The sequence below is a fragment of the Artemia sp. Qi Xiang Cuo genome, chromosome 16 (genome assembly GCF_049724085.1).
Source record: "Artemia sp. Qi Xiang Cuo chromosome 16, ASM4972408v1, whole genome shotgun sequence".
NCBI lineage: Eukaryota > Metazoa > Arthropoda > Branchiopoda > Anostraca > Artemiidae > Artemia > Artemia sp. Qi Xiang Cuo.
In genome coordinates, this window is record NC_142809.1 from 44082519 (window position 1) to 44101406 (window position 18888).

The 18888-nt window shown below is 36.4% G+C and overlaps 1 protein-coding gene across 1 annotated transcript in view; it reads right to left on the reverse strand.

The window, feature by feature from the left end:
- The window catches only part of LOC148942945 (uncharacterized), an 84139-nt gene that overhangs the window by 61188 nt on the left and 4063 nt on the right, over positions 1-18888 (reverse strand). The window contains exon 2 of the mRNA XM_089102406.1: positions 17288-17430. Within this exon, the coding sequence (XP_088958532.1) occupies positions 17288-17430 (143 nt within the window). The remainder of the gene's footprint in view (positions 1-17287; positions 17431-18888) is intronic.

Genomic DNA, 18888 nt, shown 5'->3' on the forward strand with positions numbered 1-18888 from the left:
TGATTTCTATCCTAAGGCTATAGACTACTGATTGTCATGATTTTTTTTCACAAGTTGTGTGATAAAAACGTTTGATTTCTGAGCTTAGTATATTTTTACTTTTTGCTTTACTGAAAATGCTGGGGAGAGGGTTTCTTAGTGATAAATGCTTTTCTAGACAAAATTATGTGGATGGGGGTACTAATTTTCTTTCTGTAAAAAAAAGGGGGAAATTATTTTCGATACTAACTTTTTTCTCTTCTTTAAGGCAAATTGTGAAGAATGCCCGCCGCCACCCAGTAAGAGAGCAAGGGGTAATAATGCGCCCCCTGTGAAGGTGACAGTTGTCCAATATGGTCGCTGGCCAAAGCCACCTAAACTTGTTTTGCCTGCCCAAGCCGCAGCCCTATCTGCGCGGGATTGTGATATCGCTGGTCCATCCACTATCAGGAAATTCAAAAGTGAATGGGCAACTTCCTACATGATGGCGAGTCCCGCTCCAGGTAAAGTCGCTGCCCCACCAACACAAGGTCCGCCGATGGTACAGCATGCTTCGCCTGGGCCTTCGGGCATTCAAATGCACCCAGAATTTGCAAATGTGAGCATTTTTTCCTACCTATCTTATAGAAAAATCTAAAAACAAAACTATTTTTCAACCTAATATAAACTTGTCTCAGAGATATTAAAATATTAACCCCTCGCCCCCAATGATTGTTTTAAATTTCTCTGCTCCCCCCTCCCTCAGAGATATCTAAATATAATGTAATTTTTTGCTTGCTTGTCAAAAGAAACCGCTCTTTTTCTAATCTTTGCTATTTTCTCTGTTCCCCTACTGTTGCTATTTCTTCGATATCTCATAATAATATTTTTGGTTAATTTCTAGTTTACTAATATATCTCCACTATGAAACTCAAAATGTTATTTTTCACAATTGAATATTGTAGTTTTAAGAGAAGGACAGAGATTACCCCATTTATCTATTGCACATATGGATTCTAATTTGCGTAATATTTTTGACAGCTTTCAATCTTACAACTTGCCAAGAATTTAGGGGGAAACATTGACAATATGAGTTAACGGTTTCCCATTTAATTGTATTTTCCTGCTGAATAGTCTTGGAACAGAACATACGCGGCTTACAATAATTAAGCTAATGAGTCCTAGACAACCTGTAGGGAATTAGAGAGAGAGAAACTTTCAGAATATCGATAGTTGTGGGGGGGACAGTGAATTAACTAAATGCTACTATGTGCATACTGCTACTACTACTACTACTAAGCGCGTTTTAAATAATAATATTCCAAATTTTAAAAACAGTAGGGGTGATTTGAACACTTTGAAAATAAGCTATTTTTTTTCATTTATAGAATGGACCATTCGTCTCATACTCGTTGTCATCATCATCATCGTCCTCATCAGTTGGAGAAGGAGAGGACGCATCGGTGGAGCTCCCTAACAATTTACCATGGGACGATAACATTTTACCTGACAGTCAAATACCGTTTAATATTGATGAGTTTTTAAATGATTTTCTTTTTAATGTAGATAATAGCACAGTTGAGCAGGGAGACTTGAGTCAAAACACCCTACAGTTTTTGGACCATTTTACAAACGAATTAACGGGGAACCCTCCTCCTCCAGCCTCCGATACCCTAACGAATCCACTTCAAACAACTGAAAAGGAGCATTCACATAGCCCTATTGTTGAACAATGTGGGGGAGGGTTTGTTGATAATATACAAGAGGGAGAGGGGGGGAATGACCAATTCACGACTTTTCCAGACTTTCAGCTGTCCAACACAATTTTAAATGCAATAGTTGTCTACACTGCGACTTTTGGGGACCCATTTAATTCACTTATGGGTGGAAATTATGTGTTTGATCCTGTAGAAATTGTGCACGAGTATGTAGATAAAATTCGTACACTTCTGGAGAACCAAATTCAATTGTGGGGGAGGGATTCAATTAAGGTTCCTATTGTTTTAAAGGTAATCTATTTAAATGAGGGAAAAAGTAAAGTTTATTATCATTATATTAATTCAGCGGTGCGAGTTATTTATTCAAGTTTAGAAAATTTTGTGAGTGTTTTTTCGGAGTGTATAGGTCAATTAACTGCGCTCTTGATAACTTTAACTAAATTGAGCGTGGCTCTGTGGTTTTATTTATTGAAAATTTAAGCGTTAATATTTGTAAATTTAAGAAAGATTTTATTTTAAGAAGGGAGGCAGGGTCTGAGAGGTCAGTAGTTATAAATTATAATCCAGATTTAGTAGGTTGTCGTGGTGTCCAGAAGATCTGTTTTGAAACAGATCATAAATATTCCAGGTATGCTTTCCTCAGATCAGCATTTCAGCCTCTACCAGATGACCCTTCCAAGCCGAATCTAGAAGATTGAGCTGTACGCGGGAAGGACGGGTCCGGGTCCTCAAGTGTATATATCTCTTGTTTAGAGGGGAAATACAAATTAGCGCAACGATCTATTGAAATTTTTTAACGGATGAATACCTATTTAATTATTAGCATTACTGTGGTTTCGTATATAACTTAATTTGAATATAGGGTTGGTTTAAAAAACAAGGGGGTGGTCTTCTCTGTGAAGGTCCCGACAATTAATTTAGTCAGAAACTGGTTTTGGTTGTTGTATACACCACCATCTAGTAATTTTGCTAATTCAATTGGTCCGTTTAACGCGATTAAGGACATCAGTAGAGTTGTGGGGGAGGGTAAGAAACAGAGTTCACGTTTCTACTGTCCAACATGCCTCTCTCGATTTTGGACTGAATTAAAGTTTCAAAATCACATGAGGCATTGTAGACGGTAAGGCTACCAGACAGTGGAAACGGTTTCAGGGGATAGGGCCATTTTACGTTTTGAAAATTTCCAAAACACCCTCCTCCAGTGCAAAAAAATATCTTTAGATTGTGAAGCTAAGCTGGTGGAGGTGAATGATCCTCGATTTCCAAACCGAATCATAGAACATCAATCTATTGCAGTGTCCTAGGCTCATGCGCAAAGAGACAGTTCTAACACCATGCGGTTGTTAGAAATAGCATAAACATTGGATGAGGGGATTCCATGGTCAAGGCATTGACTAAACTAACTTGCAGGGCTAATGGCGCTATTTCTCATTTGATAATTTCTTATTACCCAATGGTTTTGTCTGCATAGGATCGTCTCGCTATTAAAAATTAAAAAATAGGGTGGGTTTGTAAGGGGAAGTTGGTAAAGGGTGATAAGGGGACTAAAGGGAAAAGAGGCGGTGGGAGGGGGAAAGTCAGGGATCATAATCACTTGTGGCAGGAAATATCATCTGGGGGTAGTAATTTTAGAGGGGGAGCGCATCAATCGTTTCACTTTAATGTTAGCCAGCAGTTTTTTATCCCTGATTTTATTCATAACTCAAATTACGATTTAAAATTTATTTTACAAGCACTGGTAAATATGCATAGGGAGGGACGGGGAGTAGACAGTCCATGGGTAAACAGTTCATTTACCTATAACATTATTCCAAAATCGGCCGAAAAGTTGTTGCTTCTCGAGCTGAAATGGCAGGTAGTAAATAATGGGCATACGTGTTGGAATAAAATCAGGTTTTTAGGTTCCTTTAGTTTCTTTCCAAAGGTATTCGCTCAATTGATTTAAGTGTAGAAAAGTGACAGTTTCTATAGCTTTCCCCTGCTTAAACAGCACTTTACAGACAGTTAAATATAAGACCTATTGACCTTTTGAGGTATATACACATATAATTATTACTATTCTAGCGCTCTCTTAAACGAGGTGAAACTACCTCCGATTGAAAATTTTTACAATTCACTGACCAGTAGTGAATGCAAATCCAAAGACTATGAGTTTGCCTAGAAGATATGGTCTAAGGGGGATTGTAGAAATCGGTAAGATTTTTTTAGACTGTAATTGGCCAGTTATGTTTTAACTCTGTGGGATATAGTCAGTAAGAACAAAAACCAAGTCAATTCAGAGCTCGGGTTAGATATAGGCTACTATTTTTCCATAATCTAGTTGACGATGGATATGATTTAGAAAAATAGTAGGGAGGAAATAGGCCTAATCACAGATGTAGATCAGCACCTTTTGTAGAGCGTTCAATGAGGGGACGGTAAGTTTTTCATGGGGACCGCGTCTTGTCAACCGATCCGAGCGGACAAAACAGCACCGGTGCAAAGTCAAATGCAGTGTTCTTGGACATGAACTCATTGTACCCCTCCGCAATGTCTCACTACTCTTTGCCGTTTTGGATCTATCATTGGCTTGAGAATCCTTTTGATTTACCCGACTCTACCACCGTTAACGAAAATGGGTCACACGGATGGTTCTTCGAAAATGACGGGCAAATTCCACTTGCCCTTCACTACTCCGTCAGAAATTTTGTTTTTCCCTGTATCAATCGGCCGATGAGCAGGGACTCATGGACTCCCTACAATCGATCATTGGTTGAGGATATGGGGACGCACTGGAGTCCCTCTAAGCAAAAACTGATTGCTGATTTGGACCCTAAGGAGAATATCGTTATTTACAATGTACTCTTGCCCTGGAGGGTGAACAATGGTTTCAAGATCACCAAAATAATTAGGGTCCTGCAGTTCAATCAGTGACCATATTTAAAGACGTTTATCGAAACTTTTGTTGATAAACGCTCTAGGGCAAACTCCAAGGTAGAAAAGGAAATGTACAAACTGACTCTAAATTCAGCGTTTGGCAAAATGTGTGAAAGCGTACGTAACAGATCTCCCTGTGAAGTTGTGACTGACCCTCTAGAGTGTGCACGAGTTATTTGCGGTCCCAATTTTACATCGTTCACGAGCATAGAGGCTGGCATGGTTCTTCTACACAGGCGAAAGCGAAATGTGGTACTGAACAAGAATATAGCAGGAGGTAGTTCAGTACTGGAAATTTCCAAAAAGCTCATGTTGTCGTTTGTTTACAATGTGTTCAAGGTGCAATGGCCACGGGAGGGGGAGGCTCAAGTTTACTATGGGGATACAGATTATCTGCTGTTAAAGGTAAATGGGACCGAGGATTTATTGGGTGATCTAGAAAAGAGGGAACACATCAGCTCGCGGATGGATTTCACCAACTGGAATCAGTCCTTTTATCCCGGGTTAGGGAAACATCAAGCACCCAACCAACTATTAATGTTAAAATCATAGACAGGGAGTGATTTGATATCAAGGGGGGTGTTCTCGGGCACTAAGATTTATTGTGTTAAAACTCATAGTGGGGATGAAAAGAAGGCGTTTAAAGGGGTGCCTACAGATTTTTTAAAGAGCAATTTCAACCGGCGCGTATGCAGAAACTGTGCAGAAAGTAACCCAGTGTCAAGAGCAAAAGTGCTTGTAATTCGGTATCTACAGTACAGAAATTATACTTTGAGAGTGGAAAAGAATTCAATGTCGTGTATATTTAACACATTCTACGTTCTCAAGAATTATTTAAGTGTGCTGCCTCATGGTCACTACCGTATTTCAGACCGAGTTGAATACATAGACTATCGCAATCAACTTGGTCTGGATAAATTAACCTAATCTGACTAACCAACTAACCACCAACCCATTCATAAATTAACTAACCACCCAACCCGTTCATAAATTAACTAATCAACTAACCCAACTAACCCAACCACTAACCTGCAGTGACGACAACTATTGTACAGTTTTTTCCATCGCGACCCCCGGGGGGTGAGGGGGGGTCCTTCCCGCGGCCGGCCCTGGGGGGGTGGGGGGTCCCGCCCGCGGCCGCTCCCGGGGGGTGGGGGGTCCCGCCCGTGGCCGGCCAGCCTTTGGCCCTGCGGCCCTGGGGCGTGGGGGGGACCCCATTTTTAAATTCATAATGTTCAACTGTGCTAGTTCATGTTCCAAGTGTTTTTTTTTTTCAAGTGTTGTTTTCAAGTGTCAGGTTGTTGTTGTATAGAAAAGTGTGTTTTCTACTAATGTACATAAAGTGTTGTTGTTGTTGTACAGAAAGTTTTTAAAGACAATAGATGTTTTACCGAAAGTGTTATTGTTGATGGACGAAAAGTGTTTTTATTTTTTTTTGTAAATAAAGTTTCGTTTTAATCGTTGTCAGGTTCATGTCGAAAAAATAGTTTTTAAGTTGCCAAAATAAATGCTGCCTTGAAATATTGTTTTTTTTTGTTGTCCTTGTTAACGTACTAGATAGATCTATGGGAAAGTTTCTGCTACTACTTATTCACTTGGCACATATGATTTACATTCATTCGTAGTCAACATGTCGTTAACAGTAGTAGCGACAGGCATTAATTTATGTCGCCAATCTTATAATTTCTGTGGAGGCCGTCAATGTTTGGGTGAACATCGCTTTTAGCTTATATAATTCAAAATTGTCAGTAATTTTTTTCGGAATAGCCGAAGAAAATCTACAATTAATATCCTATTTGTTAGGAGTCCTATGGTAAAATAAAAGTTATTCCCACAGCCATACCAATACAATTTATACGAGGACTTGATGTTTTCAATAGTATCGACTTAAAATCGTGGTTGATTATTGAGGATTTGGCTAAATCCATTGAACAGTTCTCACAGAAAATGCTACAACTGTTCACCGTTCGCTCTCACCATGAACACATTTCCATAACCCTAGTTCTACACAATCTGTTTCATCAGAGCAAATGTATGCGAACCCTTGCTTTGAATTGCACTATCTATATTGTCTACAGAGTTGTTCATGATTCTAGCTCGCTAATAACTCTCAATAAACAGATATACCCCGGCGCCTCTAAATTTCTGTTGTCAGCGTACACTCAGGTGACTAATAAATCCTACTGTTACATTTTGCTGGATCTTAATCAGAGCACACCCGAGGATCTACGTGTAGTCATCGACATTTTCGACAATGAAATTACAGTATATCTTCCGGTGAACAGTAGAAAAGACTATTAGTTGGTGTTATGACACTGAAGAAACTACACAAACAACGGCATTTATTTTCCGTTTCAAGCACTTCAAAACCCTTGCTTAGGAAGGCCATACTTAAACATGGTGTTGACAATGATTTCATTAATCTAATATCTGAAATTTGTTTAAATTTAACTGAGGGCAATGTTCAACTGCCAGAAGGTGTTAGACAACAGACAAAGCAACATCGTTCCACTGTACGCGCCTTGGCTTGTAAAAACAAGGGAAAACATTTTAAAAGAAAACGACTCCTTCAAGCGGGCGATAGCTTTTTCACACTTTTACTGCCAATAATTGCAGGACTTGTAAACAGTTTTCTCTAGATGGCAAAACCCTATAAATTGACACCATTTGAACTGGTCCTCTCGCCCTTCGAACATTTTGAAGACAATCTAAGCAAATGCACTAAATGATGAGAATATTGCCGATGACAAAAAACTGCTTTTACTTCAAGATGCATTGCGACGTGTGGACAAACATAAACCTTATCGTGAGAGACCCATCGCTGTCGCCGATCCCACTAAACAGGAAACATCACCTCAAGATTCTGCTGCAGCATCAAAGGAGAATGAATTGAATTCGATTGTATCGAAAATAGGGAACCTATTTCCACTGACCTATCGTGAACAGAGTAAAAGAGTATTATCTTACCTCATGTTGGAAACTGGTGATGAACATAAAGTTCAAGTCGACAGCACAGGGAAACGAATTATAATTCAGGGAAAAAGTTATAACCTAGTTGATTTAATTTGTGATATGGTGACGAATCGTAAAGGACTTCTATCCCTTGACAATAATCTATACACCTTTCTAAGTGCATCAAACTTCCCCAAAAGTCTTATTGGCAATAAGCAAATTCTTAAGAAACTAAGAGAATATAGTCCTCGAACACCAACACCACCATTTAAAAAAGAAGAAGATTCAATATTTGAAAATACTAGCAGCAGCAGCAATGATTTTAAAACACCTGTGGCTGCTAGTCAAAAGCGAAAACGAATTGATTCACCCTCCAGTATGCAAATGGGTAGTGGACCTTACACTACGTGTTTGCGTTCAAAATGGATGAAGTTCTGAAAGGTGTCTATGAAAATATTGGTGAAGCGGGAAGTTTAAGTTCTCACAAACACCTTTCTAAATTTGTCTCTATCAGCACTTAAAAAAAATCAAAAGAGTATCGAGAGAATAAACCAAGTTACACTCTGTATCGGAATCATATACTTCGCGGCAAACAGCATCAACAAACTAAAGACTTTTTCCTTCTGTAAATATTGCAAACGTATCTTTTAATTTTAGATAAACTTCCACGGCGTCACAATGCGCCCTATACATATATTTTGGTGGTAATCACTGTCTTTAGTTGCTATTCTTATGTCATTCGACTACGGTCAAAGAGAGGTGTTGAAGTTGCTCGGGCCATTGAAAGTATTGTTGAACAGAATTTGTATGAAAAAATTCTATCGGATCTTGGTAATTAATTTGTTAGTTCAAACTTACAAAAGGATCTATCGAAATAAAATGGAACACTTTATCGTAGTCACATCCTGATAAAGGCTGCATTGGCTGAACGATTAATAAGAACATTTCGTCTGTTAATTTCAAGATATTCAATACTAACAAATACATGTGCTTTTATTCATGATTTAGATAAAATTATGCAGATATACAACCATTAACCTCATTGATCTCTGTCCAACTCAAGCCCTCGGGACGTTCACTGCAATGAAAATACATTTGATGCTTTTCTAAAGTAATATTCCAATGGTGAAAAAGAAAAAAAATGTGAAGAAGAAATTCAATGTTGGTGATAGTGTTCGAATTAATAGAACCACTAATATTTTTGAAAAAGGGAATTATTTATGGAGCACAGAACTTTTTAAATTGTCCAAAATCACAGACACCGAACCCGCGATCTATTGAATGCAAGTCACTAATGATTATGAGATTATCGGTGTTTCTTAGGATTATAAACTGTACAAAGTTAGAAATACTAATGACATTTACCAAGTTTAGAAGATATTATAGAAATTTACTTATAGGGGTAAGAGACAGTTGCTACGCCGCTGGCTAGAATATTACCCGGATTTTGATTCTTGGGTCAGTGTTGAAGACATTGACAATGCCCAACGTTTTCTATGTGACTTTCATGTCCAATGTTTCTGATCCTCTCTACAATGACTTGAAAAGAACAAGTGATTTTCGGACGAAACTCTCCCCCACCATCAAATTCGACGACAATGGAAAGTATGAAGTGGCTCTTGTCGACTGTATTCTCAAAAATACCTACGACGACTTGAGAAAGGATCGTGAATATGATACAAAAAATATACCCTATGATTGGTCGCCGCAATCCTCAAGTGATCAAAAACAAATTCAAAAAATCAATTGGGTGGGTTATCCATATATTTAATTACCCTAAGAGGAACTCTCCTGAATGAATGATTTATGTCGTTCTATTAATAAAAGAATTTCCGCTCGTAAAAAAGGAGCTTTTCATTTCAACTATTCAAAGGAGGAGGGTAAGATCTACATTAGTTCACCTATTGCCAGCGAAAAGGTTATTCTCTATGATAGCCTAAAGGATGTTCTTGGCTTTAAGCTCAATATAATCAATGGTAAAAGTACTGGAAACACTAATTTCAATTTTGCTGACGACCCACCTGCCTTCACTACAGACCCTTACATATTTCTCTATGCTTCATTTGTGGAAGCATCTCGTGTCCTTAATTTAATTACTCCCCTACTATGAGTTCTGAAACGAAAAACCAATCAAAAGCATATTCAACACAAAAATATTAAGATTTTTCTGCATATCCCCGCAAGCACTTCTTACTTGGAACTCGGTTAATTAACAGTAAAAGCTGAATTAGGGGATCCCAAAGCCATTTAGAAAGGTTTCGCTGTGATAACATGTCAATTTTGTCCTATCGTTCAACAGAAACATGTCCAATAGAAAAGGGGTATTCACTTGTCCTGATATTGACGGCTATGTTAATACCCTTGGCCCAAGACAACAGGGTAATAGATTGAACTACTACAGAGGGCACTCGTCAATGTCTGGCTACGGTCTTGGCAGCTGGTTTGATCACTTCTTTTGCTCTTAACTACCTTGGACTAGAAAATATCAGTTACTGGCTGTGACTTATTTTGCACTATCTAATACATATGATTGAGTCTCCGCCAATGATTTTAAAAACAAGTGCAATAGAACATCTTTGCTCTGATTTGTGAAAACTTGATGAAGTATTGAAGCAAAATGGTAATGGCTTAAAACGGTCAAGAAACAATGCATCAATCATCAGTCTCCACTCAGGCTGGAAACGAAAGACATCCCCCCTCTTGTCAAAGAAAAGCAGGGAAAAGTAGACAGGCACTGTAGACAGAAGAAGAAGCACCAGGAAGAGAATTGTTAGATCAAAATTAGATTTGTTTTCCTATGATGTCCTACCTACCGCATAAGGATTCCCAACCCTCAATCACCGCCTCATTGAATCAATTCAATGCAGAAAATGTTGATGTGAGTGTCAAGCATGGATACTATGAACAATTTTATCCACAACAACCCCTCTCCGACAATATCCACTTTCAAATTTATTCCAATGAAGACTACTTTATGGACATGTCTTCAACATTTATAGATTTACAAATGAAAGTTCAGAAATCCGATAATAAAATGCCAATTATTGCAGACTGAATTTACTATTAAAATTGTATATTACATAATTTATTTAGTAAAATCAGTGTCTATACCAATGGCACGCTGGTGAGCACAAGCAACAATCTCTCAAACTATAAAAGCTATATGCAATTCATGCTGATGACACCCAAGTCATACAAGGAATTTAGAGGCACCTACAATGGATATGAATATATTACTAATACTGATAGTACAGATGCACTTAAAAATTCTACAACTAGTGAATTACATCTAGTTGGAAAAATATATCATGAAATATTTAATATACCCCAATGGCTGCCGCCCAATGTTAAAGTGGATATAAAATTGACGCTTGCACCATCCAATTTCATATTGAGAAAAGAGCTTTTTGCCAATCCCGATGTAAGTCTCTCTCTCACCTCAGCAATACTCCATGTAAGCAAACAACAGGTTATGAGTTCTGTTGCTTTGGCAGTGGAAAAACTGAGAGCCAATGGAAATAATATTAAACTACTTGTTCCTCATACAATCACCAATCAACGTCATATTGCCACGGGGTCACGCACCTTCACCGATTCATCCTTTATCAATGGCGAAATTCCGTAAAACTCGCTTTGGCATTTGCAAAAAGTGCTAGTGCAATAGGATCATGGACTGAATGCCCCCATAAATTCGAGATGTTTGGACTTTCATCTCTTGTGTGCAAAGTAAACGGTATCCCACTCTACAATCTACCTTTTGATAAATCCTATAGAACATTGTATGAGTTGAAAATGCAAACCCTATATCATGATTCGCAACTATTTTAAAATGTAATAACCGAAGATATGTTTGCTAAAACAGATGGTATCATTGTACTGGATTTGTCAGGCACGCAGGATATGAGTATCGTACGTACGGGTAGTGTGCGTTTAGAGTGTACATTTGGCGACCCGTTGGCTGAGAGTATTGCACTAATCTTACTAAATCAATATGAAACCTATTGGGAAATCACTCCCGAAGGTAGTGTTCTACTAGACTTGGCACCATGAACACCAGTCTAATAATCAATGTACTTAATATGGACCTACACATGTCCCAGTACAAATCCTATTGTCTGCCCTCGGACTTTCTTGGAAAAAATCAAAGTGTCAACAATACCTTTATTATTGTTAATAGCAGTCCGTCGACTGTGCTGACGGGTCATTGGCTGTGCATCTTTCAAACAATGAAGACGATTGAATTTTTTGATCCTCTTGGGCTAACCTATACATTCTACACACCTCACATCAGCAACTATATTGAGAGCAGTGGGAAAACTATTATTCAAAATCGTAAGAGGGTGCAGGATCTAACGACTAAAAGCTGTGGCTTCCATGCACTACTATATTTTGTGTTCCGATGTCGCGGCTATACTTACAAGTAGTTTCTCCACATTTATAGTGACAATCCACGTCTGAACGACTTTCTAGTGGAAAATATCCTCTAAGACCTGAACAGTATTTATGTCAGTGTCCTAAGAGTAAAGTGCTAGAAAAGTGTTTATGAATTTGTTTATTGATAAAATGCATATATATATACAACAATGTCTTTTAAATGTTCACCTTATATTTCTTCTTCGGTTTATAGGCAACTGTCGTGAACCACTAATGCCGGTAAATCATTGGGATTCACTGTATATTGATCTTGATTGACTGCAAAGTCAGGGTCACATTTTCTACAGTACAATGTAACTTAACTCTTGTCAAATCTCTTCGTATAGTCAATGATAATATTCACATTACTAGTAGAAAATTCGCAATTGATAGTCTTATTAACGGAAGCAGTAACACGAACAGTTCTTTCAACTAGTGAGACACAATTGATAACATCCAAAAAAATCCCTTGGTTTGTAGTTCCAGTATATAGTGCAATTATAGCGAAAAAATAGAAATCAGATTGTATTGTTAGTCAAACAGTTGAATCGTAGAACATATTCCTCTTCCCAGAAAAATTTAAATCCACGACGATACCAATCCCGTAGAAATAAACTAAAATCACGTTTGGGATTATTTCCAATCATAGCGGGGTAAGTATTCTCCCACTGATCACATTTATCATAGTGACAATTGGAACAGAGGTGTCCTCTAGGGTGAGAGTCACACACCTCCTCAAGACATGAATTACATCCTTTAATTTGTACTGCATAGCCTCTATGTAATTTACAAGGATTACATAATTTACACTTTTCACTATAGTCATCAATAATTGTACAAGTCTCACTTTGAGTCCAACTGCCAAGAGTTTACATGCACAATGGACATGTATAGAACATTTTTTTGGTTTCCGATGTCAACTCTCTCACAGCTAAAACAAAACTGATCGTCCTCACTCGATAAATTCAATGAGTGGAATGGGGAGAGGAGTAACTCCGTAACGTTACCTCTTTCGAATGGCGGGGAGAGAAAACTACACTGAATCCATTGGCAATGTTTTCAAAACTGTATCCACGATATGATTCTGCTTTGTTCCAATTTATATATCAATAAAATGAGCATAAGCATTCGAGTCACATTTTAAAATTTTCATACAATAGTCCAATGGGGGAGAATCAGTCCTCATTATATTGTCAAGTGTTCCCTGACGAGAAAATATCCTGCGTTGAAGAGATAACTCGAGAAAATCGTCATCCAAAATCAAATGTTTTTCCATAAACACTAGATTTGATCTAATTCTGTCTTACACAAATTTATTCATTTTTCAATCCTTTCACTCTGACTGCTGACTCTAGACTGACCCTGATTCGTTAGCCCCTAGCCTAACCTAACCAGAGAAGAAAGGGAACATTTTCGATTTCGAAACAATTTTATTGAATAATTACAACAACAACAATAATACTAAGCATGTTCAATATTGTCTTCGATATGTTTCACTAATGCACTTAAAGCACATTGAAGTCTATTCACATGTGCTATATCAACTTTAGCAGCGAAACATAATTGATCCTCCATTTTAAATTTGCTCAATGATATCACATATCTTGCATATACTTCATCCAATTCCAGACAAAGCCGTGATCCTCTCGTGATTTCCACCGCAATGTTTGGTGCTCTTGTATTATTACCATCAACTCCACTATCAACTTCTAAGAGGGTAAAAATTCCACTCCCCGTTATCAACACACAAATATATATCTAAATGAGTAAAATCAAACTGTTGATACTCCTTTAAATTCTATTCACAGACTAATAAAAACTATAGTATAAATCATTTCCTTATAGTCTCTGCAAACCTCCACCTCTAAAATGCAGGCAACTCTCTGATTGGCTAATAAGGAGATACGTGATCCTGTTTCCTAATTCATGGATCATAACATTCGTAAGAATTGTCATTGAGCCTGTCCCCGTTAGATTCAATAATCCAGAAAACATCTATCAAAGTGAGAAAAATCCTGTTTTTCCATTCTCACTGACAAAAACCATAAAACAGACATAAATTGCTGTTGACATCCATTAATGTGAGAAAATTCCTGTTTTTTCATTCTCACTGACAAAAACCATAAAACAGACATAAATTGATGTTGACATCCATAAAAAACATCAAATAAATTGACCAACACACATAACCCTCCAAAAAAACATCCATAAAAGTGAGAAAAATCCTGTTTTTTCATTCTCAGTGAGAAAAACCATAAACCACATGGGTCTCGTGGGGTCAATAGGGGCCATTCTACTTATATATATATATATATATATATATATATATATATATATATATATATATATATATATATATATATATATATATATATATATATATATATATATATATATATATATATATATATATATATATATATATATATATTGTTTAGCTTCGCAGTGCTATACAGCTAATAATTTTTTCAGGTATATGAACAAAAATATACTTTAAACAAATTACAGCTGTCCCAAATACCAATTATAAATTACCAAATTTATTGATTATACGCTACATTTGTGTCATTACTGAGAAAATTTATGTTTATCTAATCAATATGTGGTATACGTTATGTCTCAATAAGAAAAAAATTGCGGCAACCAGTTAGCACAAATTTTCCGAGGAAAAAACTAATTGTATTTTATCTATTTTTTTTTCCTGAAAAGCAGGACAAAAAACGGTACTTATGTTTTGTAGCGACCCCACTCAAGAAGTGAAGTGTATAAAGTGTATAATCGAAACAGTATAAAGTAATTTTGTGTCCATTGAGGCACTGTTTTGTTTAGGGCAACACTCCCTTATCCTGGAAAAGTATAATTGCCTCTTCTTCAGTCCTTGGCAAGTCCCAAATCTTCAGTCTAAGATCCATGGTCAGACACTACTCTCTTATCCTTACAATCTTAAAGTAAATTAAATAAAAAAAAAACAAGTTTTTTAAACTGAAAGTAAGGAGCGACATTAAAACTTAAAACGAAAAGAAATTATTCCGTATATGAAAGGGGGTTTCCTCTCCTCAACGCCTCGCTCTTTACGCTAGAGTTTTTTATTGTTTTAAAAAATAAAGTTGTGTGACAGAGTCAAACTTTAGCGTAAAGAGCGAGGCGTTGAGAAGGGGACAGCCCCTTTCATATACGGAATAATTTCTGTTCGTTTTAAGTTTTAATGTCGCTCCTTACTTTCAGTTTAAAAAACTTGTTTTTTTTATTCAATTTCTGATCGTTTTTTTAGTTAATGCAGCTTTTATTTTGCCTCGCCGTCATTGAATAAGTAAACAAAATTTGCATAAAAATTTTACTTTTCTTTTGCTAAATGGCCGTCTCTAAATTTGGTTCTGACGTAATTTACAAATTAACTTACGTAACGAACTTCTATAGTCGTATATTTTTCTTCTTGAAAAAAATACAAAGTTGCAGATTTTTGCATATATGAGCTTGAAACCTATGTTATAGGGTTTTCTGATACGCTGAATCTGACAGTGATTTTCATTAAAAAATTTTCTCTTTTAGGGGATGTTTCCCCCCTCTTTAAAAAATCAGGTAAGTTTTCTCAGGCTCGTAGCCTTTGATGAGTAATACTAAACTTAACAAAATTTGTATATTTAGAATCAGCATTATAAGCCCATTCCTTTGATACATTTATTGACATCAAAGTTCCGTTTTTAAAAGTTTCGCTTAATATTGAGCCGTATCGCTTGTTTTTTTTTTTATTGTTTTTTTTTTATTACGTATATTTTATTACATATATGATGGGGTTGTCACCGTAGACAAAAACGCCCACTTTAAGTTAAAAGTTAAAAACAAAATTAATTAAAACACCCCTGAATTACACAGGCAGTTTAATTAGAATAGATAGCTTTTTTGAAAGCACTAAAAAAAACTGTAGCGTAAAGAGCGAGGTATTGACTTGGGGGAGAAACCCCTCATATACGTAATAATTTTTGTTCATTTTAAGTTCTAATGTTGCTTCTTACTTTCAGTTGAAAAAACTTGTTTTTTTAATTTAATTTCTGATCGTTTTTTAAATAATGCTTGGAAATCCGGCGCCCCCTTCATAGAAATGTCCCTTACCCCAAAGAAACATCCTCCACGGAATGATTATCCCGAGTAACCCCCTCCTCAATCCCCCCTCCCCTCCCCCCCACCAAAAAAAATTCTTCCTGAAAATGTCTGTATACTTCCCAATAACCAATACAATATGCAAGCAATGGGCAAAGTTCATAACTTGCAGCCCTTCCCCTGGGAACTGTGGGGGATTAAGTCATCGTAAAAGACATATTTATTAAATTTTCGACTATGCTAAACAAAATGGCTATCTCAAAATTTTAATTGGGTGACTGAGAAAAAAATGAGCGCGGGAGGGGGCCTAGTTGCCCTCAATTTTTTTGGTCATTTAAAAAGGGCACTAGAACTTTTAATTTCCGTTCTAATGAGTCTTCTTACGATATTCTAGGACCACTGGGCCAATACGAATACCCCTGGGAAAAAAAAAAAACAAAAAAAAAACAAATAAAGACGCACCCGTGATCATTATTCTGGCAAAAAATGCAAAATTATACATTTTTGTAGGTAGAAGCTTAAAACCTCTACAGAAGGGTTCTCTGATACGCTGAATATGATGGTGTGAATTTTATTAAGGTTCTATAATTTTTAGGGGGTCTTTCCCCTTTTTTTCTAAAATCAGCCAAATTTTCTCAGGCGCGTAACTTCTGATGGGTAAGATCAAACTTGATAAAACTTATATATTTGAAATCAAAATTAAAATCTGATTCTTTTTATGTATCTATTGGTACCAAAATTCCGGTTTTTAGAGTTTCGGTTACCATTGAGCCGGGTCGCTCCTTACTTACAGTTCGTTACCACGAACTGTTTGATGAATTTCATCCATGGGTAGAGAAACCGGTTCTACTCAGATTAGGAACTTGAGTGGGGTCGCTATAATACATAAGTACCAAAAAAACTTTCGCTGTTTATAGCTTTGGGAAATAAAATCATTTTTTAAGAAGTCATTTTAAAGTTTTATTATAGCCTACTATTTTTAGTCTTGCAGTGTTTTAGTGTGTTATTATACTCTCGTAATCAAGTTTTTCCGGCATAAAAGTCAAATCATTTAAGAGCCGTTGCTTTATACTTACGATTTCGCTTGGAAAATTTCATCTTGAGACCACGCCTACCTCTCATCCCGACAAAAAATTGCAGCATTATATGTAAACCGGTACTTGATCTTCCATATACGATGACCTAAACAACGAAGTTAAAAAAAAACGTTTAAAAAAGAACAGTATTCATACCGGCTATTAGCAGATTCAGCAAGTTTATTGTTCATATCTTGCAATTGAAGCTCCCTTTGTCGTATTTCTCTCTTAGCTGCCCGCAATTCAGCGCTAGTACCATCCAGATCAGCTTGAGTGAACAATAGCGCCGTCTGAGATTCCTGAAGTTCATCTACAAATTAAAAGTAATTGAACTGACGGAAGCAATTAAAATGACAGTAAAGTAATAGGAGCGACAGAATTAATCCAGCTTCATAAGTCGAGGATAAAGATACTAAAAGTAGAAACAGATATTGTTATGCAGAAAGCATTTAGGAATGTGATGTTTATAATGAGTAAATTTGTCGTAAACATGTAAACTATAGATAACAAACTAATAAGATTAACTAATTCTGATAAGATTAACGAACCAGCAATCCTGCTTAATACTGCAACAACTACTTATGTTGGCTCGTCTTAGCACAAAGCCAGCTTTGTTCACATATCAAACAACTACGAACACACATCCTACACCCCAATCTCTCTGGACAATACGATGTGGAGGCAGCCCATAATAAAGTAAACTTAGCAGAAGAAGGCTAACCAAAAAAAAAAGAAGAAAAACAAAAACTTATGACCCTGTGGAAGGGATGCTTCTATACGGGAAACCTTATGAACTGGCTAGTACAAGAGCTAAAATTCCCGAAGTATTTTACTAAGTTGTTATATTTGATAATATTTTGTCAGAATAATAATCAAGAAAAACGAAAAAGAAATTAGCAAAGTACAAATGAGTGAATAATAAAATTTCAATAGCAGTCATAAAGAAAGTTGCACCAAATGTATATTTAAAATCATATTTTACAAGGATATACAGAAACTAGGAGAAGGCAAATTTCTAAAGAAAAAATCTGCTACAAAGTGCTTTAAATCTGTTTTGCAAATGGATCCCAATGATACACATGGAGACTACAAGATTAAGCTTATAAGACATGGGGAAAAAACTACTTCAAACTCTTTTTTACAGGGTGCAAATTTCATGCTTTCGTCCAATTGTACAATTTCGACAACCCCGAAAAGGACAATTTAAGCCTTCACTGCTTTGTTTTACAACCTAGATTCGAAAACAATTTTAAAAAAAAGTATTGCTTCTCACAGTCCATCGACAGCTACCCCATCTTCACAAAACTATATCAAAATAATTAAAATTTAGTTATTAGATTAAATGTTGTGCTTAAAAATTAAGGCTTAAAGTGACCTTCACGTGGAGTTTTTTTTTTACCTGCAAAGATGCTATCCTCCAAGAAAATTACCCATCACGTGGATTTTTTGTTAATGTTTAGCTATAAAATGTAATCCTCTACGAAAAACTGCCATCACGACGTGTACCATTAGAAATTAGAATATAATCTTAAAATATCATACATACCATTAAATACCAATATTATTAAAATACCGTAAAATGAAAGGAATACTTTTGTTTTTAGATGTACATTGAAGTAAATTATTATATTAACCATGACCCATACACCCTTTTAGCGTTAATGAATATGTATCGTATCATATACCTCATTTATCTTCTTAGACTTTCAGCATGCTAGAAAAACCCAAGAAATGAGAAAACTTTTCCAGGCCGAAAA